This window comes from Marmota monax, unplaced genomic scaffold (genome assembly GCF_021218885.2).
Source record: "Marmota monax isolate L192 unplaced genomic scaffold, Marmota_monax_Labrador192_F-V1.1 WCK01_AAM20220418_F8-fsc00008, whole genome shotgun sequence".
Classification (NCBI taxonomy): domain Eukaryota; kingdom Metazoa; phylum Chordata; class Mammalia; order Rodentia; family Sciuridae; genus Marmota; species Marmota monax.
In genome coordinates this window covers 24,414,796-24,436,359 of record NW_026694432.1, presented here as the reverse complement: position 1 = coordinate 24,436,359, position 21,564 = coordinate 24,414,796, and the positions used below count along the sequence as shown (strand labels likewise).

Below are 21,564 nucleotides of genomic sequence, written 5' to 3'. Positions count from 1 at the left end.
ATGTCACTTTAGATCCAGGAAGTCTTTTTCTCTTGTGCAGAATTCAGGAAACTGTGAATCAAGTTCAGAAAACAGATTTCTAGGTCCCAACTCCTTTGAACAAGGCGGATAAATTTAGAGGTGTGAATCATGGGTTCGTTTCCAAATAATTTCCTGTTGAATTATCAGTCCAATTCTTTAGGATAATCCCAACCCTCGAACAGCGTTCAAGTAACAGGTTACAAAGAAGGGTCAGAATCAAATGAAGAAGCAGTTTGAAAAGAACTTTTAAGAACTTTTTTTTAAGGTGCTGGGGATTGAACCCAGGGGCTTGCGCATGCTAGGCAAGAGCTCTTCCACTGAGCTAAACCCTAGCCCCTAGAAAGATTTTTAAAAAGCTATTGTTAAGGCAATTTGTAATCATCTTTGTTTAAAGGTGTAACTGTAATTGAAAAATTAAGAGATCAAAAAGAGAAAACCATAAGTTCAAGCTGCCTAGAACTAAGTTGCCTTCCATCAGCTACAATTAAATATGGGGAACTCCTGTCTGTGAAATGACAAACATAACTTATAACCAAAGGCATGTTAGCCTTCAAAAGGTTGGTTTCCTTTTTGAGACACTGCATACATTTGGATAAACAGTAAAAAAGGATGGCTGGATTATGTGCACTAATCTAAAGAAATCAATGAACTAGAAAACTATTCTATCCCCCTTGTAACATTTGGTAATAAATTTCAAGTTAATCAAATACTATAAAAATCATACTCATAAAAATATGCCTATTAATACTATTAGGGCACAAAATATGCAAAGAAACAAAACAGACAAACTGCTTCCAGAGTAATGCAATTAGATATGTCTTTAGAAACAAATGCATATCTCGCCAAGTGGAAAAATCTACAGAAGTCACGCCTGCAGAGTGCTGGCCTACACCTTACAATTTATTAACAGCTTCCCAATTTTAAAGTACATGATAATGAGAACTGTAGGGAATGCTACACATCATGTTATTACTGGTTTACATAGTAATTTCAAATGTATAAACTGCTTAAGTGGGGTATAGAAAGGGCAGGAAAAAGTCTGCTCAGATACATTTTTTGTGAACATAAACAATACAAGGCACTTAATGACAACAGTGCTGTCCTAGAATATCTTACAGACCAGCTCCAGCAGGTAACCTTTGGTACAGCTCCTTAACCTCTTCGTGTTTTGCTTTTCCTTTATCCACACTTTGCTTACGCATCTCAGCCATTTCAATACACCATTCCTCAAACTTGGAATTATCCCGATCTACCAGCTCTTGAAGAAAGGCTATTCAAAACAAAAAGACAAAAAACAACTTTATAATTCAGGTAGTAATGTGGATAAAGATATCAAGTATCAGCTAAAGCTTTGAGACAACTTCCTACTATGGTCTCCCATTCTGGTAGAAACCGTCAATAACACTAGAAAAATCCCCTTCTACCTACTACTACGTGTGCTTGTATGTGTGCGTGTGTATGGTGCGGGGAATTACACCCCAGGGCCTTGTACATGCAAAGCAAGCACTCTAGCAACTAAACTATATCCCCTGCTCCCTACCTACTTCTCTATGACATGCCAGTCACCTAGAACCACCAAATGGCTCAAAAACACCACTTTGAAACGGATGATGCCACAGAGGTTGGCACAGAACTAGGAAAGCCAACAGAAGACTGCCTTGGGCAGTTAGTAACTCTTTGTTCTATAAACTGAACAAGATAAAACCAAAAGTCCTGATTACCTTTGTAGACTGCTTTTGCCTTTCTTTGGAGTAGGGGTGGGGAAGGTAATGGAATAGTCCTAAGGCTCTTTATTTCAAAAGCTCACTACTTTAAAAAAAATTTTGTAATTATTCTTTCATTTCACTAACATTTACAACATGGAAACAGCTTATCATGATAAAAAGAATCTCTGCTTATCATTAACCTTTGATGATGTCATTCCAAAACACATTCCTGGTATGATCCAAGGAAAGGGATTACCTGGAACTTCAACCATCGTGTTGGGCTTTTCTTGTGTCTGCAGCCGATAAACCAACATGTATGCATTTCGAGAGCAATGCGTTCCTTTGCCACACTTTGGTTTTCGGGTCTGGGACTTAGAAGGTTCTGCTGAGGTAGAAAAAAAACAGAAGAAGACTTAACTAGAAGGCCCTCAGTCTATTTGTTCATCATTGTGGTGGGGCACTGTAAAAACAATTCCAAAGATACTTTAACATGAATCTAAAACATTCAAAGTCCACAGCAGGTTCTTAAGAACTACTTAAATTTATGGTGAAAAATAAAGGATTTTTAAAAATGCAAAGGAAACTAAAGTTGTTCACCATTCTTCCACATAATACCTGAGTAAAAAAGTTGGAAGAGCACTATACTACTGTAGGGAGCACACAGAGGAAAGTGAAAATGTTCGTCTCCACCTGAAGAGCATCATTACCTTCTATAACACAGAATATAAAATAACTCAAACAAGTTCAGGATGGAATACAGTAATGAATGTTGAAGGCATTTTTTTTCCTCCCTTTTGTGCACCAGGGATTGAACCCAGAGTATCACACATGCTAAAATAAGTGATCTACCACTGAGCTAACTTCTAACATTTTAGGACTGCCTACATGTAGAAGATAGGACAACATAAAGGGACTTTTAATCGTATAACTCTCTGACTAAAATGAGTATTAAAGAAGACTCAAATAGCTGGGTGCCAAAGCATATGCCTGTAATCCCAGCAATCCGGGAGGTTGAGGTAGGAAGATTCCAAGTTCAATGCCAGCCTCAGCAACTTAGCAAGACCCAGTCTCAAAATGAAAATTAAAAAGGACTGGAGATTCAGCTCAGTGTTTAAGTACCACTGGGTTCGATCTCTGGATCAAAAAACAACACACACTGAAGGGGCTGGGGATGTGGCTCAAGTGGTAGCGCGCTCGCCTGGCATGCGTGCGGCCCGGGTTCGATCCTCAGCACCACATACAAACAAAGATGTTGTGTCCGCCGAAAAAAACTAAAAAATAAATATTAAAATTCTCTCTCTTTCTCTCTTACACACACAGATATCCTGTTGGTTCTGTTAAAAAAAAAAAGCCACACTGAAAAGTGAGGCATACATACTTACAAAGATATAACTCAATTGTGTTCCCAGGAAGAATCCCACAATAAAAAAAGTATATAAATGGGGGATGGGCTTATAGCCCAGTGCAGAGTGCTTGCCTAGTACATGTGAGGTACTGGATTCTATCCTCAGCACCACATGAATAAATAAAGGTATTGTGTCCATCTACAGCTAAAAAATAAAAAATTTTAAAAATATATATAATGATTATTAAGAACTGAGTATTCCCTATGTAAAACAGGAAGATTGCGAAAAGTCTATAAGCATGTAAATGTGATTTAAAGTTAGAAAGGCCTTCTCCAGAATGTAGTCAGAGCCTGAGTAGACACAGAGACAATCATATGCCTTGAGAGCACCCTAACTGCAATGCTCCTCCCTGTGGACACCAAGGAAATCGGGCTCTAACCCATTAAATAGTAGTGGCAGGTGACTCAGGCATACTCCCATTCCTTTTCTCCTGTTCAGATTCCTCAACCCAAATGACAGGGATGAGGAGAAGTTGCCGAAAAGCTTGGGTGAGATGGCTCTACCTGGAAAGGGTGTCCACAACTTGGAAGTAAACGGGTACTTTGGCCAAAGACAATGGAGACAAGGAGAGCAGTGCAAGGAGCTTTTTTCCACAGATCTGGCCACTGCACAACACAGGCAGCTGGCTCCCCAGAGGCACCACATCACACTTGAGGAGGGACAACACACTCAACAGGAAGAGAAGACAGGAAGAATGAAGCCCTCTCTCCCAGAATTAAATATCTTGACCCAAGGAAAAGAACAACAAATCCTACAACATTGAGTATACTCTTCATCTTTTTCAGCTTAATTCCCACAATCCTCACCTGCCCCATGAAATAAACCTGGTAAGAGAAAAATTAATTATTTGCTATTGAGTTTTCCTGAAAACGATATTATGGAACCATCTCTACAGCAAAACAAGTTTTCTTTTAAAAGCAGACATTAATAAGAAAAACTTCCAGTGATTTTACGAACACTTCAATGCAGATATCCTTGATAGTCCACGACAATCTTGGGCCATAATAATGTATCACAAATATTTCCAGTAAAAAAAAAAATAAGTTATATTTTAAAAGGGCACTCACAACTTAAAGGTTTTACCTAGATCTTCCTCAATCCCTAGTTGTAATTTCTTCCCCTCCATCTTTTCAATATCTTCATCATTAAATTTATACCATTCCCCAGACTGTGGATCTTTCACATGGGCGATGTAGTGGCCGGAATAAGCACTCACTCCTCTGTGTATGAGGACTGCACTGAGTTCATAGGCGTAAGACCCACCTACAGAAGGAGAACATAAAGAAATGCCAGCTAACAATATTTCTTACATGCAAGCATGAATTGTGATGAATACAATTCCTTGAGTCTATCAAAATTCAACGCATGTCACCTAAGATTTAAAAAAAAAAAACAAAAAACTTTTTAGTTTTACAAAGTAACGTAGAACACAGCATCTTAACAGCCTGCCCTTGGGATCTCCATTCCCTCTATAAATTCTACTGATAGATATTACAGAATTCTATAAATTCTACCAATGTCTTCTGGGCAGTAGGGTTGATAAGTTACCCGGCAGCCTAGCTGTGCTACACACTTACCACGAAAACTGCTGTTACTCTCCATGCTACAAATATTGGTTAAAAATCACAACAATCAGATGTAATAGTAAAATGAGAAGACTATCATTAAAAGATAAATGTACAAAAAGACTGGGGGAAAGTAATTAAGAAAAACTGCTTTCAAAACAGGCAAGCCATTGGTCAAAGGGTACAAATTTCTAGTTATGATAAAATTAAGTTCCAGGGATCTCAAATAGCATGGGAGATGAGACGTGTAAATTAACTCCATGGTGCTAAATAATAGCTTCACAAAACACATGTATCATAAGACAGTATATCTTAAGGTCATACAATTTTATTTTCCCATTATGCTTCAATAAAGCTGGAAAAAATAAAATATAAACATGTGTAGGCAAGACAATTAGAAAAGATACAAGATGACACTGTTTGGTCAATGCTATCTCTCATCCAAGAAGTTCCAATGGAATTTTGATTCAGGAGAAAAAAAAAACGAGAAAAGAGAAAACATTGAGAATTATGGTGAATCTGCACTGAGATTTCTTCATAAGATTTTTACATTCTGATGCAATTTTAAATAAATAAAACCTGCAGATTACAGCCTTTATGTTATACGTGTGATTTATTCAAGAAAACACTATGTGTGCATCAAAATTTTAGCAATAGCCGGGCTTGGTGGTGAACATCTAAAATCCCAGAGACTTGGGAGGCTCAGTCAGGAGGTGCTAAGCAACTCACTGAGACTCTGTTCTCTAAATAAATTACAAAATAGGGGCTGAAGATATGACTCAGTGGTCAAATGCCAGTGAGTTCAATTCCTACCACCCTGGACCCTGCCAAAAATTTTTTGGCAGTGATTGAACACAGTTGTGCACACATGTCACCCCAATAATTTACGAGGCTGGGAAAAGAGGTTCACATGCCTAACAACTCAAGGAATGCCCTCAGCAACTTTGTGAGACTTTGTCTCAAGATTAAAATATAAAGGACTAGAGATACAGCTGAGTTGGAGCACCCTTGGGTTCAATAACCAATACAAAAAGGGGAAAAAAAAGGATAACATATGCTTTATTAAAAACCAGAATAAGGCTGGAGTTTTGGCTCAAGTGGTAGACAGCTCACCTAGCATGTGTGAGGCACTGGGTTTGATCCTGAGCACCACATAAAAATGAAATGAAGGTATTGTGTCCACTTACAACTAAAAAATATATATTAAGAACCAGAAAAAGAGGCCAGGCGTGGTGGCACATGCCTGTAATCCCAGCAGCTCAGGAAGATGAAGCAAGAGAATCACAGGTTTAAAGCCAGCCTCAGCAATTTAATGAAGCAGAAAGCAACCTAGTGATCCAGTCTCAAAAAAAAAAAAAAAGAAAAAAGAAAAGAAAAAAGGAATGGGGATGTGGCTCAGTTGCTAAGTGTCCCTGGGTTTGGTCACTGGCTTGAAAGAAATTGGGGGGGGGGTCAGGACCGACAGAAAGGGGGGCTGAAATTACCTTGATGGCAGAACAAGAAATACATCTAGCTTAAGTGAAGTCCGGTTCCATCCCCAGCACTACAAAATAAAAATAGAGTCCAGGGATGCACACCTATAAGCCCGGCTACTCAGGAAGCAGAGGCAAGAGCAGCAAAAGTTCAAGGACAGCCTGGGCAACTAAGACTATGTGAAGGGGCTGGGGATGTGGCTCAAGCTGTAGTGTGCTCGCCTGGCATGCGTGCGGCCTGGGTTTGATCCTCAGCACCACATACAAACAAAGATGTTGTGTCTGCTGAAAAACTAGAAAATAAATATTAAAAAATTCTCTCTCTCTTTAAAAAAAAAAAAAAAAAGACTATGTGAAAACAAAAAATAAAAAGGGTTAGGGGAACAGCTCAGTTGTAGAGCGTTCCTGGTATAGTCAGTCAAGCCAAAACTGATTTCACAACCAATTTCTGGACTCTAAAAGCCAATAACCCAATAGACTTCCCTAATTCCACACAATAACCTGAAGAAAGGAGACAAGAAGCAAACTAGATGAAGTGTCCAGAGCCATATTCATTCATTCTATGAATATAACAACGAGGCCAAGAAGCAATGTTTGTAGCAATTTCCTTCTGTGCATGTGGAAAATTTAAACCACAGTATTGACAGAGCATCACATCTGAAAACTTATTTATTTATTCAACACAATCTTCCCCAAAACTTCAATTTCTTTAAAAGTTTTTTTTTTCCTGCTTATTTCTATTGTAAGCTGCCTCTAAATCTTCTGGGGGGCAAAGGAGAATTTGTTGGATGCTTTAAAATTACATTAGTAGTAAGAGCAAGTTAGAAGAAAAATGGTCCTTCTAATCAAGGCAAGAGCAACAAAAGTATAAGATGTTTTCTCTAACAGAAACCATCCGCCTGATAAGATAAATAGAACCCTCCCCACAAAAAGGAGCAAAAATTGGTTCTTGTTCAAACTATACACAGCAACCCAGGACATGTCAGCAGTTACAAGATGAGGAATTACAGTAGAAACACTGGAACTATGTCACATAACGGTTCTTTTTTTAAAAAATATTTATTTTTTAGTTTTAGGTGGACACAATATCTTGATTTTATTTTTATGAGGTGCTGAGTCGAACCCAGTGCCTCACACATGCTCGGCGAGTGCGCTACCACTTGAGCCACATCCCCAGCCCTGCCACATAACATTTCTGATAAAGCGGGTTTTGTTTCTTTCTTTCTTTAGCAAAATGTGAACGGGACTGAGGGTGTAGATAGTGCTTGTTAGCACCTGTGAAGATCGAAGTTCGATTCCCAGCACCAAAAATCAAAAACAAATGTGAATGTAAGCATAAAACTCTTACGAGGACTCACAGACAACAATATTCAGACTAAGGTAGTAAGCGTGGATTCAGAAATAAGTAAAATACCCTTTCCATTTTTCCACATTATTTGTTTTTCTCAGTCCTGTGGATTGAACTGGGAGACCTCATCACTAAGCTTTACCACCAACCACTCACTGATCTGTTATTTTGACATAGGGTCTTGCAAAGTTGTCCAGGCTAGATTTCAACTTAACCATCCACCTGCCTCAGGCCCCCAAGAGGATGTGATTCCAGGCTACAAATTAAATTGCCTTTAATCATGTCAGTGTTGATGAACCACCTAATGTTTACTCTGTGCTTACTTATAGAAAATGGAAATAACTGGACTGGGGTTGTGGATCAGTGGTAGAGCGCTTGCCTACCATGTATGAGGCACTGGGTCCAATTCTCAGCACCACATAAGTAAATAAAAAAAGAAAATGGAAAATAACATCTTGTCTGACCTCATAAAACATCTGTTCCCAGACAGATTAGCAAACAGAAATTACCAGTAAATTGTTACTCAATATTTATCAGAATATAGATTACAAGCTCTAATCTCCCTCATAATTTTTACTGCTTGGTAAATATATTACCTTTATGTTCCACATAAGGCTCCATATCCAAAATTTCTGAGAAGCCAATGTAGGTATTCAGCTTTTTTTTATGTCCAGTTTGCCTAATAAAGAGGAAAGCCAGTTATATTTAAAACACTCAGAAGACAATGAATAAGCTCTATCAAGTCATTTTAATAAACTCAATAGTAGCTAGGTTTCGTTTCGCAATCTTGCATAAAAGCCTGTACAATTCGATAATTGCATAAACAATGACTAACAGATTAAAAAGGTATCAATGCAAAGTACTGATTCCAAATATAAATTGAAAAGTATAAAACGTGCATATGAACAAAACTGCCTTGATTTTAAATACAAATGAAAGACATATCCTCATGGAAGTGGAAGTTACTATAGTAAGTAAAAAAAATTACTTAAAATTGACAGTAATAAGGAATGCAGAGGTGATTCAGTTCACTGCAGTTTTTACTAATAATTCTTAGGATAAAAAAGATTCCCCTAATCTTCTAGTTCTTGATTACATATAATTGGCTTAAAGAATTTTATGATAAAATCATAACATGCTAACTCTCTGAAATCACAGGTTCCATGTGTAACTTCCATAATCTAATCCAGAGTTTCACTTGCCCCCATTTATCATCCTGCCCAAGACAAGTCTATCTCAGTCCATGCACTTCCAACATGCCCATTCTCACCTGTCAAAGACAAAGCGCATCAGCTGCAAGTTCAGAGTGCAGGGAAGGCTAAGAAGCCGGATCTTCCTCGTGGCATTCTGTTTGCTTTGACAATTTTCACAAAAGTATCGATTGTCTCCTTCTAATTTTTCTTCCTGATCAAGATGATGACATATTAGTTTTACCTGTGCTTATATATCCAATGTGTGATTTTAAAAATCTAGGTAATTTTTTTTAAAAAGTGTCCCATGTACTTTGATGCGAAATTACTTAAAAATAGTGAAAAGGGGGCAGAAATTATATTTAATGGTATATATTTGCTTAAAATTACTAAATCAGGTTCATGAGATTAAGCCAAGAACGCAAAAAAAAAAAAAAAAAAGGTTTGGTTCAATGAGGTGTGTTTTTGCTTTTGATTTTTGTTCTAGGGATTGAGCCCAGGGGCATGCTTAACCACTGAGCCCTTTTTCTTTGTCAAATTTTCCTATACATTTCTATAACAGCTCTTTGATACAGATTAGTACAATACTGATGCCCTTCCTTTCCTCACTTGCCTTCCAGGATACCACACTCACCCACCTTCCTCTAACTACACCCCTGGTGGCTCAGCCGGTTCCCTCACCTTTCTCCACTCCCTCAGCGATTTTTGTGCACCCCGACTTCTCCCCAGAACTACACTTCTTAAATCTAATGAGGTCAAAACTTTTCTTTCGGGGGAACAGAAGCCAGGGGCTGTGCCTGTTAGGCTAACTCTCCGCCTAAGCTACAGCCCCAGCTCGAAGCTCCTAGCTCCTTTCCCAGCCCTATTCAGCCCTATTCCCACCTTGGTCCTCCCATCCCAATAATGACAACTCCATTCCCCAGCTGATCAGCCCACAAACCCTTGTAATCCATGACTCATTCTCTCCATACTCAGTGCTCAAGTGTTGTTAGCTCTACTTTGAATATGTATGTAAAGCCAAATAGTGTTTATCATCAACTCTTCAGCAAACCCTGGCCCCTGCCTCCACCCCATTCTCAAAACCCCATCTACAATGGTCTGGTTAAATGCACTGTGTCACTCCTGTGCTTATAAGCCCAAGGGCACCTGTATCTCAAAGTCAAAGTCCTGAAAAGGGTCTACTCTACTTGGGTCTGTCTGCTACAACCCTTAGCTACCTCGATTACTCTTTTTCTATCATTTTCCCTGTGCTTATTTATTTGGCTCACTACCCCCATACCCCAGACTCCTTGCTGTTCTCAATCCACAGGCATATCTGACACACTATAATATATCTTATCTAAATTTATTTTCCTGACCCTCTCTGGTATTCATGGCTCTGAGCTGCCAGTTCCATAAAGGCTAACTGTATCTGGCTTGTTGACCACTGTCATTCCCAACAGCTCAGATAGTGCTTGATACAAAGTATCAAAGATGATTACTTCAGGCATGCTAACAAATATGGCAGCAAAGTAGGTAAAGCACTTGAAAAATTAGTTATGCAATAAGCTGTGTTTATACCTGTAACAAAGATTTCCTCTTAGTTTTCCACTCAGAACAAAAGGGAACCACTTTCATATCTCCATGTAAATAATCATTGATATAAAATATTTGCATTTAATGCATTTTCATTCTCATGACATGAAAAGGTAAATCAATTTTATGGTCACAAAGTTCAGATATCCCCATCACACACACATACTATGCATGACTTGTAATAGCCAAAAATTACTTTAAGATGCAGCCTGCTTCAGTACCTTATCTAAAGTTTTAGATCATCACAGAACTTCTTACATCAAAAAGACTGACATAATACATTTAAATACTATTCAGAACATCATTTAAAAAACAAACAATAAATGCCAAAATGTGAATACCTTTAAAAATTCTGAGATACAATCTGTTAACTGTTTGTGGCCTTGGATATTTAACTCCAGTTCATAGAACTTTGATAAAAGCTTAGACTCTCTGCCACACTGATTGCAGCTACAATAAAATGAGAGTGACAAAATTAAGATCAGAGTGAGAAAAGCAATCATGTTTTATTATAGTACATCCTAGAAAGGTGGAAAGAAGCATCGTATCTTAATTAGTTCTCTTTCATAGAAATTTTGTACAACATATACTAAAAAATTACATAAAAACAAAAAGTAGTAAGGCCATGAATTGCATGATCGGAAATTTTTAGAGAGGTAGTGTCCATCTCTGAGTGTTCTATCCAGCCCATTTTACTCTTGCTTCACTCCACACAGCCATAAAGCAAATGGCAAAAGTCCAACCAGTTACAGTTCCCAACACCTGGATGGCTCACCTGCAATTATCAAGTGGTTTGCTTATGGGTTCCCATGGAGGCATATGACTATAAATATTCCAGGTCCCATGGTCACCCATGAAAGCTACACCTGGGACCTGAACTGAAAACCAGATAACACAAGCAACTGTCTTAGGAGAAAATGTACCATGAGAAGTTGAAACAGACTTACACAGTTACATAAGCATATTCCCCACAGAACTGCTGCTGCACGATGTTCCGCACATCTGGATTCTTTTGTTTAGACAAAGTATCTTCCAATAAGGACATAAAAAGCTTTGAGAATTCTTGGGCATCCTACAAGTTTGGATTAATGAAAAGAAATACTGTATTTTTGCTTGTCAACCTCTAATACAAATGGTAAAAAAATTTCCAGAAACTACTGATATTTTCAAGTTAGCACTTTTGAACTAGAACTACGTGCCATGTGGAACCAGTTTGTACACGTGAATTTTCAGAAATGAAATTATAATGTGTAATGTAATGGATTATGTAACAGCTCAATTAATTCAAAATACAAAAGAATATGTAAATTTTTTTTAGCAGTACTGGGAATCAACCCCAGGGCCTTAATACATGTTAGGCAGGAGCTCTACTACTGAACTATACCCCCGGGCCCCACCCCACAATTTTAAAAAAATGTCCTAATTCATCTTCCCTTAAAAGCATTGTAAACAACACTTAAGAGCCAGGCGCAGTGGTGCATGCCTGTAATCCCAGTGACTTAGGAAGCTCAGGGAAGAGGATCTTGAGTTCAAAGCCAGCCTTAGCAACTCAGCAAGGCCCTTTGAAACTCAGCAAGACCTTTTCTCTAAAAAAAATTATAAAAATGGGGACTGGGGATGTGGCTCAGTGGTTAAGTGCCCCTGGGTTCAATCCCCAGTAACAACAATAACAACAACAACAACAACAACAAAAACACACTTTTTTTTTTAAAGATTTCTCAGAATATTAAAAAGTAAATAAAGTCCTTACCTGCTGTTGCCCAGTGTCCAACCCTAAGGCTTTAACAAATCCAGACGGATCAATGTATCGTCTATTACTGTTTTGCAATAAAGCAAACAAGTATTGCAAATGCTCACAAATTGTCTGAGGCTCATAATCTATTGAAAAGAAGTTTATTTATTAAAAGTTGCTACTTTCTATTTTAAAAGTCCTACTTCCTTTCCACTTGAGTACATAATTAAACACCCTTACATTTAAACTATACACCGTGGTGCAGGCCTATAATCCCAACAATTTAGGAACCTGAGGCAGAAGGATGGCAAGTTCAAGGCCATCTGATGCAAACAAGAACCTGCCTCAAAAATTAAAAAGGGCTGAGACCCCTGGGTCCCATCCCCCCACCCTCTCCCCAACACACACAGACACACACACACTTTAAGGGAAGAGGCTGTATACATGGTTACACCACTAACACCAATAATGACGACTTTCTAGAGTATCAAATCATATTGAGACATCCATTCTTGTATCAAAAACCAGCATATGATGGCCAAACACTTTCCAGTAATCTCATTAATGTGGTGCCACAGATGGAATAATTAAAAGAACCTCAAATACACAATGCTCACTTGAGTGAAAAAGGTCAAATCCCAGGTTGGTGCAGCGATGAGTGCTGGTGATCTGATTGCAGCTACTGAACAGGCTTAGACAGGAAGATCACAAGTAGGAAACCAGTCTGAACTACACAGAACTGGTTTCATACATAAAAATACACAAGCATACTCCAGAATTTTCAAATGTTTTTGTGTTTTTTTCATTCTCTAATGCTGGGAACCGAATACAGGAATGCTCTATCACTGAGCTATATCCCCAATCTTACTTTTTGAGATAGGGTCACACCAAGAGGCTCATACTGGCCTTAAATTTGTTTTGTTTTTTGTTTTTTAAATTTTTTAATATTTATTTTTTAACTTTTTAATATTTATTTTTCAAGTATCGGTGGACACAACATCTTTGTTTGTATGTGGTGCTGAGGATCGAACCCGGGCCGCAAGCCTGCCAGGCGAGTGCGCTACCACTTGAGCCACATCCCCAGCCCATGGCCTTAAATTTGTGATCATCCTGCCTCATCCTCCCAAGTAGCTGGGATCACAGGCATGTGCCACCGTGCTGGGCGGTGTATCGGGTATCAAACTCAGGGGCACTCAACTACTGAGCCACATGCCACATCCCCACCTCTATTTTGTATTTTATTTAGAGACAGGATCTGAGTTGCTTAATACCTCACTTTTGCTAACGCTGGTGTTGAACTTGTGATCCTCCTGTTTTAGCCTTCCCAGCCTCTGGGATTACGCCTTTTTTTTTTTTTTTTTTGGTTAAGACAGGATTTCACTAAATTGCTAAGAGGCTATTAAGTTGGTGAGGCTGGCATGGAACTTGTGATCCTCTTGCCTCAGCCCCCAGTGTCACTGGGATTACAGGTATGTGCCACCGTACCAGGTTACACCACTACTTTAAATAAAATACTATGAACACAGATTTAAAGATGCAGAACTAGCTAGGTATGGTGGCACATGTTATCTATTCAGGAGGCTGAGGCAGCAGGATCACAAGTTCCAGACCAGTCTCAGTACCTTAGCAGGACTAGGGTGACTGACCGTCTCAAAAAAGGTTGGGGATGTGACCTTGTTTTCAATCTCCAGATTAAAAAAAAAGGAGAAAAAGAAAAGAAAATCCAACTACAGGAATGAAACCTTGAAGAAATTACTTTGGTAATTTTTGCTACAAATTTTTTGTTTTTTGTTTTCTTTGGCACAGGGATCAAACCCAAGCTTGTTAGGCAAACACTACCACTCATCTATAACGTAAGTCCTAAAGAATTTTTGAGCTAGGTGTGGTGGAACATGCCTGTAATTCCAGCAGCTTGGGAAACTGAGGCAAGGGGAGCAGGAGTTCAAAGTCAACCTCAGCAATTTAGTGAGGCCCTAAGCAACTCAGTAAGACACTATGTAAAATATAAAGAAGGATTCAGGATATGGCCGAGTGTTAAAGCACCCCTGAATTCAAGCCCTGGTACCTTTAAAAAAATTTTTTTTTTCCCCTAAAGAATTTTTTTTGAGCACCATGTTTTGAAGCAAAGATTGCTATTAACCAAGACCAAACTATTACCACTATCTATGGGGCTGCATGATGTCATGGGCATAAGAAACCTGCTTTCTGTCTTGGATCCAAAGACTTGGGCCATGCGCCTCTTTCAGAGAAGATAAAACGATAGCACAGGTCTTGGAGTTGGGAGGCACGAGTTGAAATTCCCAGTGTGAAGCCCCCAGACCTACATAATCTTAAAACACACACCCCTGCCTTCCATCTTTGAGAAGAATCTAATTCATTTCAGAAAGCCCCAACTCAAATAGGAAATCTCTAAGCATTAAAGCAATACCATTCAAAAATAATTCATATTCTGTGCATGAAAATAAGTTTGTGGTTCCAGTAGAAACAGTGAAACTGATTTGCCAAATTTACAACGAGGACAGTAGCATGTCAGTGGTTGGTTTTGCCATGGCTAATAAATTTAATCTTAATTTTAGAGAATTTCACTTAAGTCAGCCAACTGGGACTGAGGCCCAAGGACTGTGGTTACACTGAAATATTTATTAAGTTTGTCAAACTAGGCAACAGAATAACAACCTTTTCTGCCTTACTAATTTTTACCAATCACTACAAATTAACAGACTATAATCACAGAGTACTACACAGAAAATCTACAGATTTAAGCTTACTAAGAATAACCAAATGTGCTTCCTTAATTGGAACAGTAACCATTTTCATGTCAAAATGATCCCTACACAAGAGAGGGAGAAGGGAAACTACCTTGAATTCCGACTCCATTTCTACAGGACCCAGCACGGAGCCTGGTGCCTGCCATGTCCTGGCATTTGGTTTCACTCCCTTCAGCTGGATCAGAAGGGCCCTAGCCGGCACACTCCCCTCCCAATCCCAACCCACCTTTCTCTTCTTGGACACCATCTCCCATTATGTAGTCACTACAGGTGCTCGGACACAAGTACAACGCCTGCCGCAGCTCCAAGTTTAAAAACCACACTTGAAGAAATGTGTTGACGTAACAAGTGGCTCCCAGGTTCGTCAGGCCCACAAATGAGTTCTGCAGAAATAAGATTATGATATTCATTCCCTTTTAAACAAAAAGTCTGCAGGGAGCGTTATTTAAAATTTTTCAGATTAAAGAGTTTTAAGACTGCCCCAACCAACATGGTATACAGCCATCTTGAGCCTCCACAGCTAGTGGCAAGCAGTCTTAAGGGAACCTCTGTGGTGGGGAAGAGACTCTGGTGGCATGGACTGCTCCAGCCACTCACACCCAGGTACTGCAGCAGGGTCCAGAAAAGGCCAGCTCTGAGCGTGACATACCCTTTCTATTTGCTGTATTCCTGAACTGCCATAGTTCAGTAGGACAACAAAGTTTCTAGACCAGTTCCTTTACATCCTGGAGATTAGAGATGAGGTATGGGAGACTGGGATTGGGGGAAGGGAACAGGCTCTTATTCTTTACAAAGACTGAAAAATCCGCAATTTTACACAGAATTATTCTTTTTAATAAACAAAATAGCTATATGACAGCTGTTTTGTGAATGCCAAGTTTTATGATTAGGAATATCGACCTTTTTTAAAGCAAAATTATTTTATATAAACATACATAGAATAACTAACTTAAATATAAGCCCTAGAAAGCATTTCTAGGAGCTTGTTCCTTAAATTAGCATCTCCTTTAAGGACATTTTAAGTTCTAAATAAAACATGCAATTAAGCAAAGAGAGAATGTGTATTCAAATTAAAACTCCTAAAGGCTAACAGACCGCACAGCTCCCTCTCAAAAGCATAACCGTCAGAACTGGTCCAACTCGAGTGTCTCAGAGTCGTGAAGTCCCATTGCTATCTTAAAGCAAAGAAGTAATATGAAGTCTGAAATGGTTTTAATAACAGGCGAAACAAAAACCCAGAAATATGACACAATCACTTAGAAAATGAGGGATTACCTTTTTTCTCCTCTCACAATTGGGATCATCGATGTTATGAAAACTATTTTCGTCTATTTCTCCTAACCAAATATGCTCACCAATGCCAACCAAGCAATTTGGATTTCCTTTGCAGTTTCGTCTATAGGGAAGAAAACAACAAATATTATTTAATTTTAAAATACCTGGGACAGGGGAAAGAAACGATGACTAAAAATGGTTATTATGGAGCTTCTTTTTTAGGTGGTTGGGAATGTGTCTCAATGGCAGAGCATGTGCCCAGCCCGCAGGTGGCCCTGGGTCCACCCTCAGCACTGCGCATGTGTGTAAACAGCAAGTGCCAATGTAGTGTCACAGCATACTGAGAACCACTAGACTGTACACCTCAAATGGGTGCGTTGTATGGTACATGAATTATCTCAATAAAGCTGCCTTTTTTTAATGTAAATTAAAAAAATAAAAATTCCATAATTTCATGATGAGAAGCAAATTAAAACTACAATAAGACATAATTTGTCATCTACTTATCATCAATAAACTAGCCAAACTGAGAAAGCACAAGACACTCTGAAACAGGCAAGCGTGCGCTACTGTTGGGAATGGAAACTGTTGGGGCTTGGCTGAGGGGGATTTCGCAACCTCTGACAGACCTACACAAGGCTATCTTTTGACCTCAAAATCTCTTTTCAATTAATTCTCCAAAAAAAATAACCTTAACAATGCAAAAACAGGGGCTGGGATTGTGTCTCAGGGGTAGGGTGCTCATTAAGTAGTGTTAAGGATCAAACCCAGGACCTCAAAAGTAAATAAAATAAAGGTATTGTGTCCAACTACTTCTAAAACATAAATACTTAAACAAAATGCAAAAACATTTAAATTAGGGCTACTCATTATAGCATTAAGTTAGCACTTAACCCAAAACATTAAAATGACCCAAATGTTCAAACACAGAGAATGCAGCAAAACCCACAATGGAGTACTAGACAACTGTAAAACAAGCAAACAAAAAAATGAGATGTAACTAATGTGGAATAATTTCAACAATACATTAAGTAAAAACACTAACGTATTTTAGTGTCTTCAACAGCATCTATAGTACATTATGTTCATATGAGGAAGGTGGGCAATCTGAAAATAGACATGTACTGGCTCATTTGATCAGAAAGAAACAAAAAAAGAATAAACCAGAATCTAATAAAACTACCAACAGGAACATGGGTTCAGGGCCGGGGATGTAGTTTAGTGGTAGAGAGCTAACCTAGCATATGCAAGACCCTGGGTTCCATCAGCAACAACTTGCAAAATCAAACAAAACAAAACAACAACAACAAAAAAAAAACAACTAGAGTTTAAACAGGGTAAATGGGCATATGAAAGTTCCAAATCTACCTATCCGCGTATTATTTAACTGGGGGAGCACATTAACATTTCTTACAACACAGGCACACAAGAATTGTAGGTATCCTAAATTCATATTTCCCCAGAATGAAATATGGGGGGCGGGAAGGATGCCCAGGATCAAGTCACTTGAGAGTCATTAATTAGCAAGCTCATTGGGTAATGTCAGTAGGCTAAAGATAAAAAGGATAAACTCTAATCAGTAGGCTTCCTTTTCAGAGAAATTAGCTACCAATTCAGAAATACTAATATTAATTTCTAAATAGTCTTTACTAAAAATTACTAAAACACCCAAATAATGTAGAATAATTTCAACAATAAATTAAGTAAAAACACTAATGTAATTATTACTAAAAACATCCAAAGCTTGCTAGCATAATGGTACAGGTCCGTAAACCTAGCTACTTGGGAGACGGAGACAGGAAGATCCCATCTTTGAAGCCAGCCTGGACAACTTAAGGATATTTTGTCTCAAAATTTTAAAAAAGGGCTGGGCATGAGGCTTAGTGGTAAAGCACTTGTCTGTCTGTTCAAGGCCCTGGGTTCAATCCACAATACCAACACACACACACACACACACACACACACACACACACGGGGGCCAGGTGCAAACTAACTGCACACACACAAAATTATAGAGGAAAATATTCAACTCCAGAGAAATGCAAATTTAAAAGAGTCATGAAAGGCGTTTTGACTTATCCAATCATTAAATTGTGTAATATTAATACTCGTAAGAACCAAGGTCAAGTGAGAGCCCCTATCCGCTCACTGCTAATAACTAACACCATTAGAGAAAGAGTGCTTTTCTCCACTCTAACTTCTGATACCAGATGCACAGGCTTTTCCCACACTTACCAAATCTGATGTGGCAAAGTGTTCTAAGATTCAATTCTGACACTATAACCAGAGTTAGGGTGAGGGCACTCTGCCATAAAACTGCCCACTCAGATGCCAACCAAAAGTCTACAGCACTCCTAACTGGCCTTAAATCAGAGGTTCCCATAACCTCTTCCTCTAGTTTAATGGTCAGAAAGGCTCACAGAACTCAGAGCAAACTTTTATTATGCTTACTGGTTTATTACAAGAGACATTGTAAAGGCCACAGATGATCAGTCAAATGAAGAGGTACAGTGATAAAGTATGTAAAGGTCAATAACAAGGAACTTGGATTAGAAACCTGAGGCAGAAGGATTGCGAGTTCAAAGCCAGACTCAGCAACTTAGCGAGGCCCTAAGCAACTGGGTGAGATGCTGTAAAAAAGGGTTGGGGATGTGGCTCATTGGTTAAGCAATCCTGGGTTCAAACCTCGGCACCAAAAAACTAAAAATGAAGGTGGGCTGGGGTTGTGGCTCAGCAGTCGAGCACTTGCCTTGCACGAGTTAGGACCTGGGTTCAATCCTCAGCACCACATAAAAATAAACAAATAAAAATAATAATAAAGGGAACATCTATCCCTGTGGAATTAGGGTGCACCAGTTCCCAGCACCTGGCAGCATTCACCAGCCCTGAAGCTCTGTGAACCTGCCCTGTGTTTTTATGGAGTCTCCACTAGGTAGGCAGGATGGAAGAACTCACCAGCCACCAGTGATCAATTCAATTGTTACTCTCCCCTTCTTGGAAGCCAGGGGGTGAGGCTGAAAGTTCCAACTTCTACTCCCCAGCCAGCCAGCCCCATCTGGAGGCTATGCAAGAGCACCAACACTGAGCAACCTCATTGGCATACAAAAAGACACTTATCACTTTAGAAATTATGTGTGTTAAATAGTATTACACTAGGAACTTTCATTTGAATTCAATTTCTCTGAGCAAGTTAAAAAAGAAAAATTCCCCAAAGCAAATTAACTACTAAAAAGTCCTCCAGGAGAGGGCTGGGTTTGTGGCTCAGCAGTAGAGCACAGGCCTTGGGCCCTGGGCCCTGGTTTCGAACCTAAGCACCACATAAAAATAAATAAATAAATATAAATAGATAGATAGATAGATGTATTGTGTCCAACTACAACTAAAAAAATAAATATTAAAAAAAAAAAGTCCTCCAGGAGAAAAGAATTCAGGTCAATAGTCAAGTAGAGTTTTAAAGGCTGCCAACACCCTCCTCCAGCACCTGCAGAGGACCCTGCTCCTTGCGCCAAGTTTAACTCAAATTGAGAAGGGAAAAAACAAACTCAGCTGTTCACCCCTGCTTGTCAAAGAAAGAAAGAAAGAGAGAGAGAGAGAGAGAGAGAGAGAGAGAAGAAAAAGAGCGGAGGAAGAGCAAGTGCTTACCACAATTTGTGAGCCCTGGGTTCAACCCCTAGCACCAAAGTCACCACCCACTGCTTCTCCACATGTCCTGGGATTATGCTGCATTCTCGTGGGTCATAAATCTTACACAATTATAACAAAAATTGTTCAAACCAAGCACACATATATTGTGGACTTAATGCAAATGTTAAACTGCTAAAAGTATAAGGCAAGAGTAAGTAAGCCCTATCAGATACTGAATCTTAAGGTAGAGTTGCCAAATTAAAACAATGTAAAAATCCATGTGTTGGAAACTTAATCCCCAGCGCCAGTGTCTAGAAGTAGAGACTACCAAAGATGGTCAGGTCATAAGGGTGCTGCCCACATGAAGGGATTAATGCCCCCAGTCCAGGTGGCTTCTTCTTCTTTCATTCTTCTGGCCTGTAAGGACAGAGTCCCTTGCCGTCCCACCCTCTGCCATGTGAGGGCACAGTAATGGAGCCCACACCAGATACCGGAGCCTTGATGAACTTCCCAGCCTCCAGAACTGTGAGAATGATCACTATGCCACCAGTCTCAGGTGTTTTGTTGTGGCAGCACAAAGTAAGCTAAAACAACAGGGCGAGATGGTACAGGCGTATAATCCTAGCTACTTGAGACTGAAGCAGGAATCTCAAAGTCAAGGCCAGCTTGAGCAACTTAGTGAAATTTTGTCTTGAAATAAAAAATAAAAAGGGCTGGGGATGTAGCTCAGTGGTAAAGCATTCCTGGGTTCAATCCCCAGGACCACAAAGAAAAAATAATAATAATAAATGAAAACAAAATAAAACTAGATGCGGGTGCCTTGTGTGGTCATCAACAGTGCTATTTACTGGGCCTTTCTCCTGCTGGATACCTTCTGAAGGAGTAGGACCATGAAATAAGCTTAGGTCAACCAAGTTGTGAACAAAAAACATGCATGTACTTCCAGGACAAACATTTCTCTAACGGCCTGAAATCCTCCAAGTTTCAAGCAGCAGCTGCTGCTCTGGGTATCCAAGTGACTAGGAGGAGCCAGCCTCCCCACCCCACCTACCTACACCAATACTCCAGGGAGCAATATACATAACCTCTTTCTTTCCACCACTGAGGCTCTAGGAGTTACCAGGACCCACAGCATAAACTAGCCCATTCTAGTACATTGGGTCTTTCCTATCATTTTGGCAAAAGTACTATCCTCTAACAAGGCCATAGGGTCACAGGTAGCTTCTCATACATGCTAGTGAAGCTAAAAAATGGAATGATATCTGTAATGAACAGTTTCTGACATTCACAACTTTTCCAGTACATTTACCCATGTATCCTGCAATTCCACTGAGTTTTTATTTTACACACATACCTGCACACATGCAAAGTAAGTTAAATCAAAGCCACTGCTTGAAGCATTGTTGCAAATAGCAAAGACTGAATGAAAGCAAGCCAAGCGACCATTTATGGGAGATTGGTTAATTAAACTTTGACACATATATACAATGTAACTGTACATAAGAATGAGGGACCAAGAAAAAATGAATGCAAGTATCCAAATGCAAGTATCCAAAACAAAAATTTACAGCAACTTTTATACACCTCAGTTAAAAACTGCAAGCAAAGGCTGGGGGTGCAGCTCAGTGGTAGAGCACTTGCCTAGCATATGCCAGGCCCTTTGTTCAATCCCCAGGATCCCCCCAAAGTGTATTAAAACCTATAACCAGTGATCCAGTGCCCATCAATGGAACAAATTATCATATATTCATACCACAAACACTATTAAGTAAAAGACTAATACTTATAAATAATCTAAATTTTTTTGAACAAAAGAACAGAGACATAAAAGGACAACCACTCTTATAGTCCATTAATATGAAGTTCAGGAATAGGTGGAACT

General features: G+C 39.2%; 1 protein-coding gene across 2 annotated transcripts in view; it reads right to left on the bottom strand.

The window, feature by feature from the left end:
• The window catches only part of Usp48 (ubiquitin specific peptidase 48), a 67,660-nt gene that overhangs the window by 33,226 nt on the left and 12,870 nt on the right, over nt 1–21,564 (bottom strand). Inside the window, exons 3-12 of one of the 2 annotated variants that reach the window (XM_046468653.1) lie at nt 16,059–16,179; nt 15,010–15,166; nt 12,034–12,161; nt 11,231–11,355; nt 10,625–10,733; nt 8,789–8,922; nt 8,115–8,197; nt 4,217–4,396; nt 1,984–2,112; nt 1,142–1,291 (exon numbers count right to left, since the gene is read on the bottom strand). In XM_046468653.1, the coding sequence (XP_046324609.1) occupies nt 1,142–1,291; nt 1,984–2,112; nt 4,217–4,396; nt 8,115–8,197; nt 8,789–8,922; nt 10,625–10,733; nt 11,231–11,355; nt 12,034–12,161; nt 15,010–15,166; nt 16,059–16,179 (1,316 nt within the window). The remainder of the gene's footprint in view (nt 1–1,141; nt 1,292–1,983; nt 2,113–4,216; nt 4,397–8,114; nt 8,198–8,788; nt 8,923–10,624; nt 10,734–11,230; nt 11,356–12,033; nt 12,162–15,009; nt 15,167–16,058; nt 16,180–21,564) is intronic. The other variant, XM_046468654.2, reaches the window with a different exon arrangement.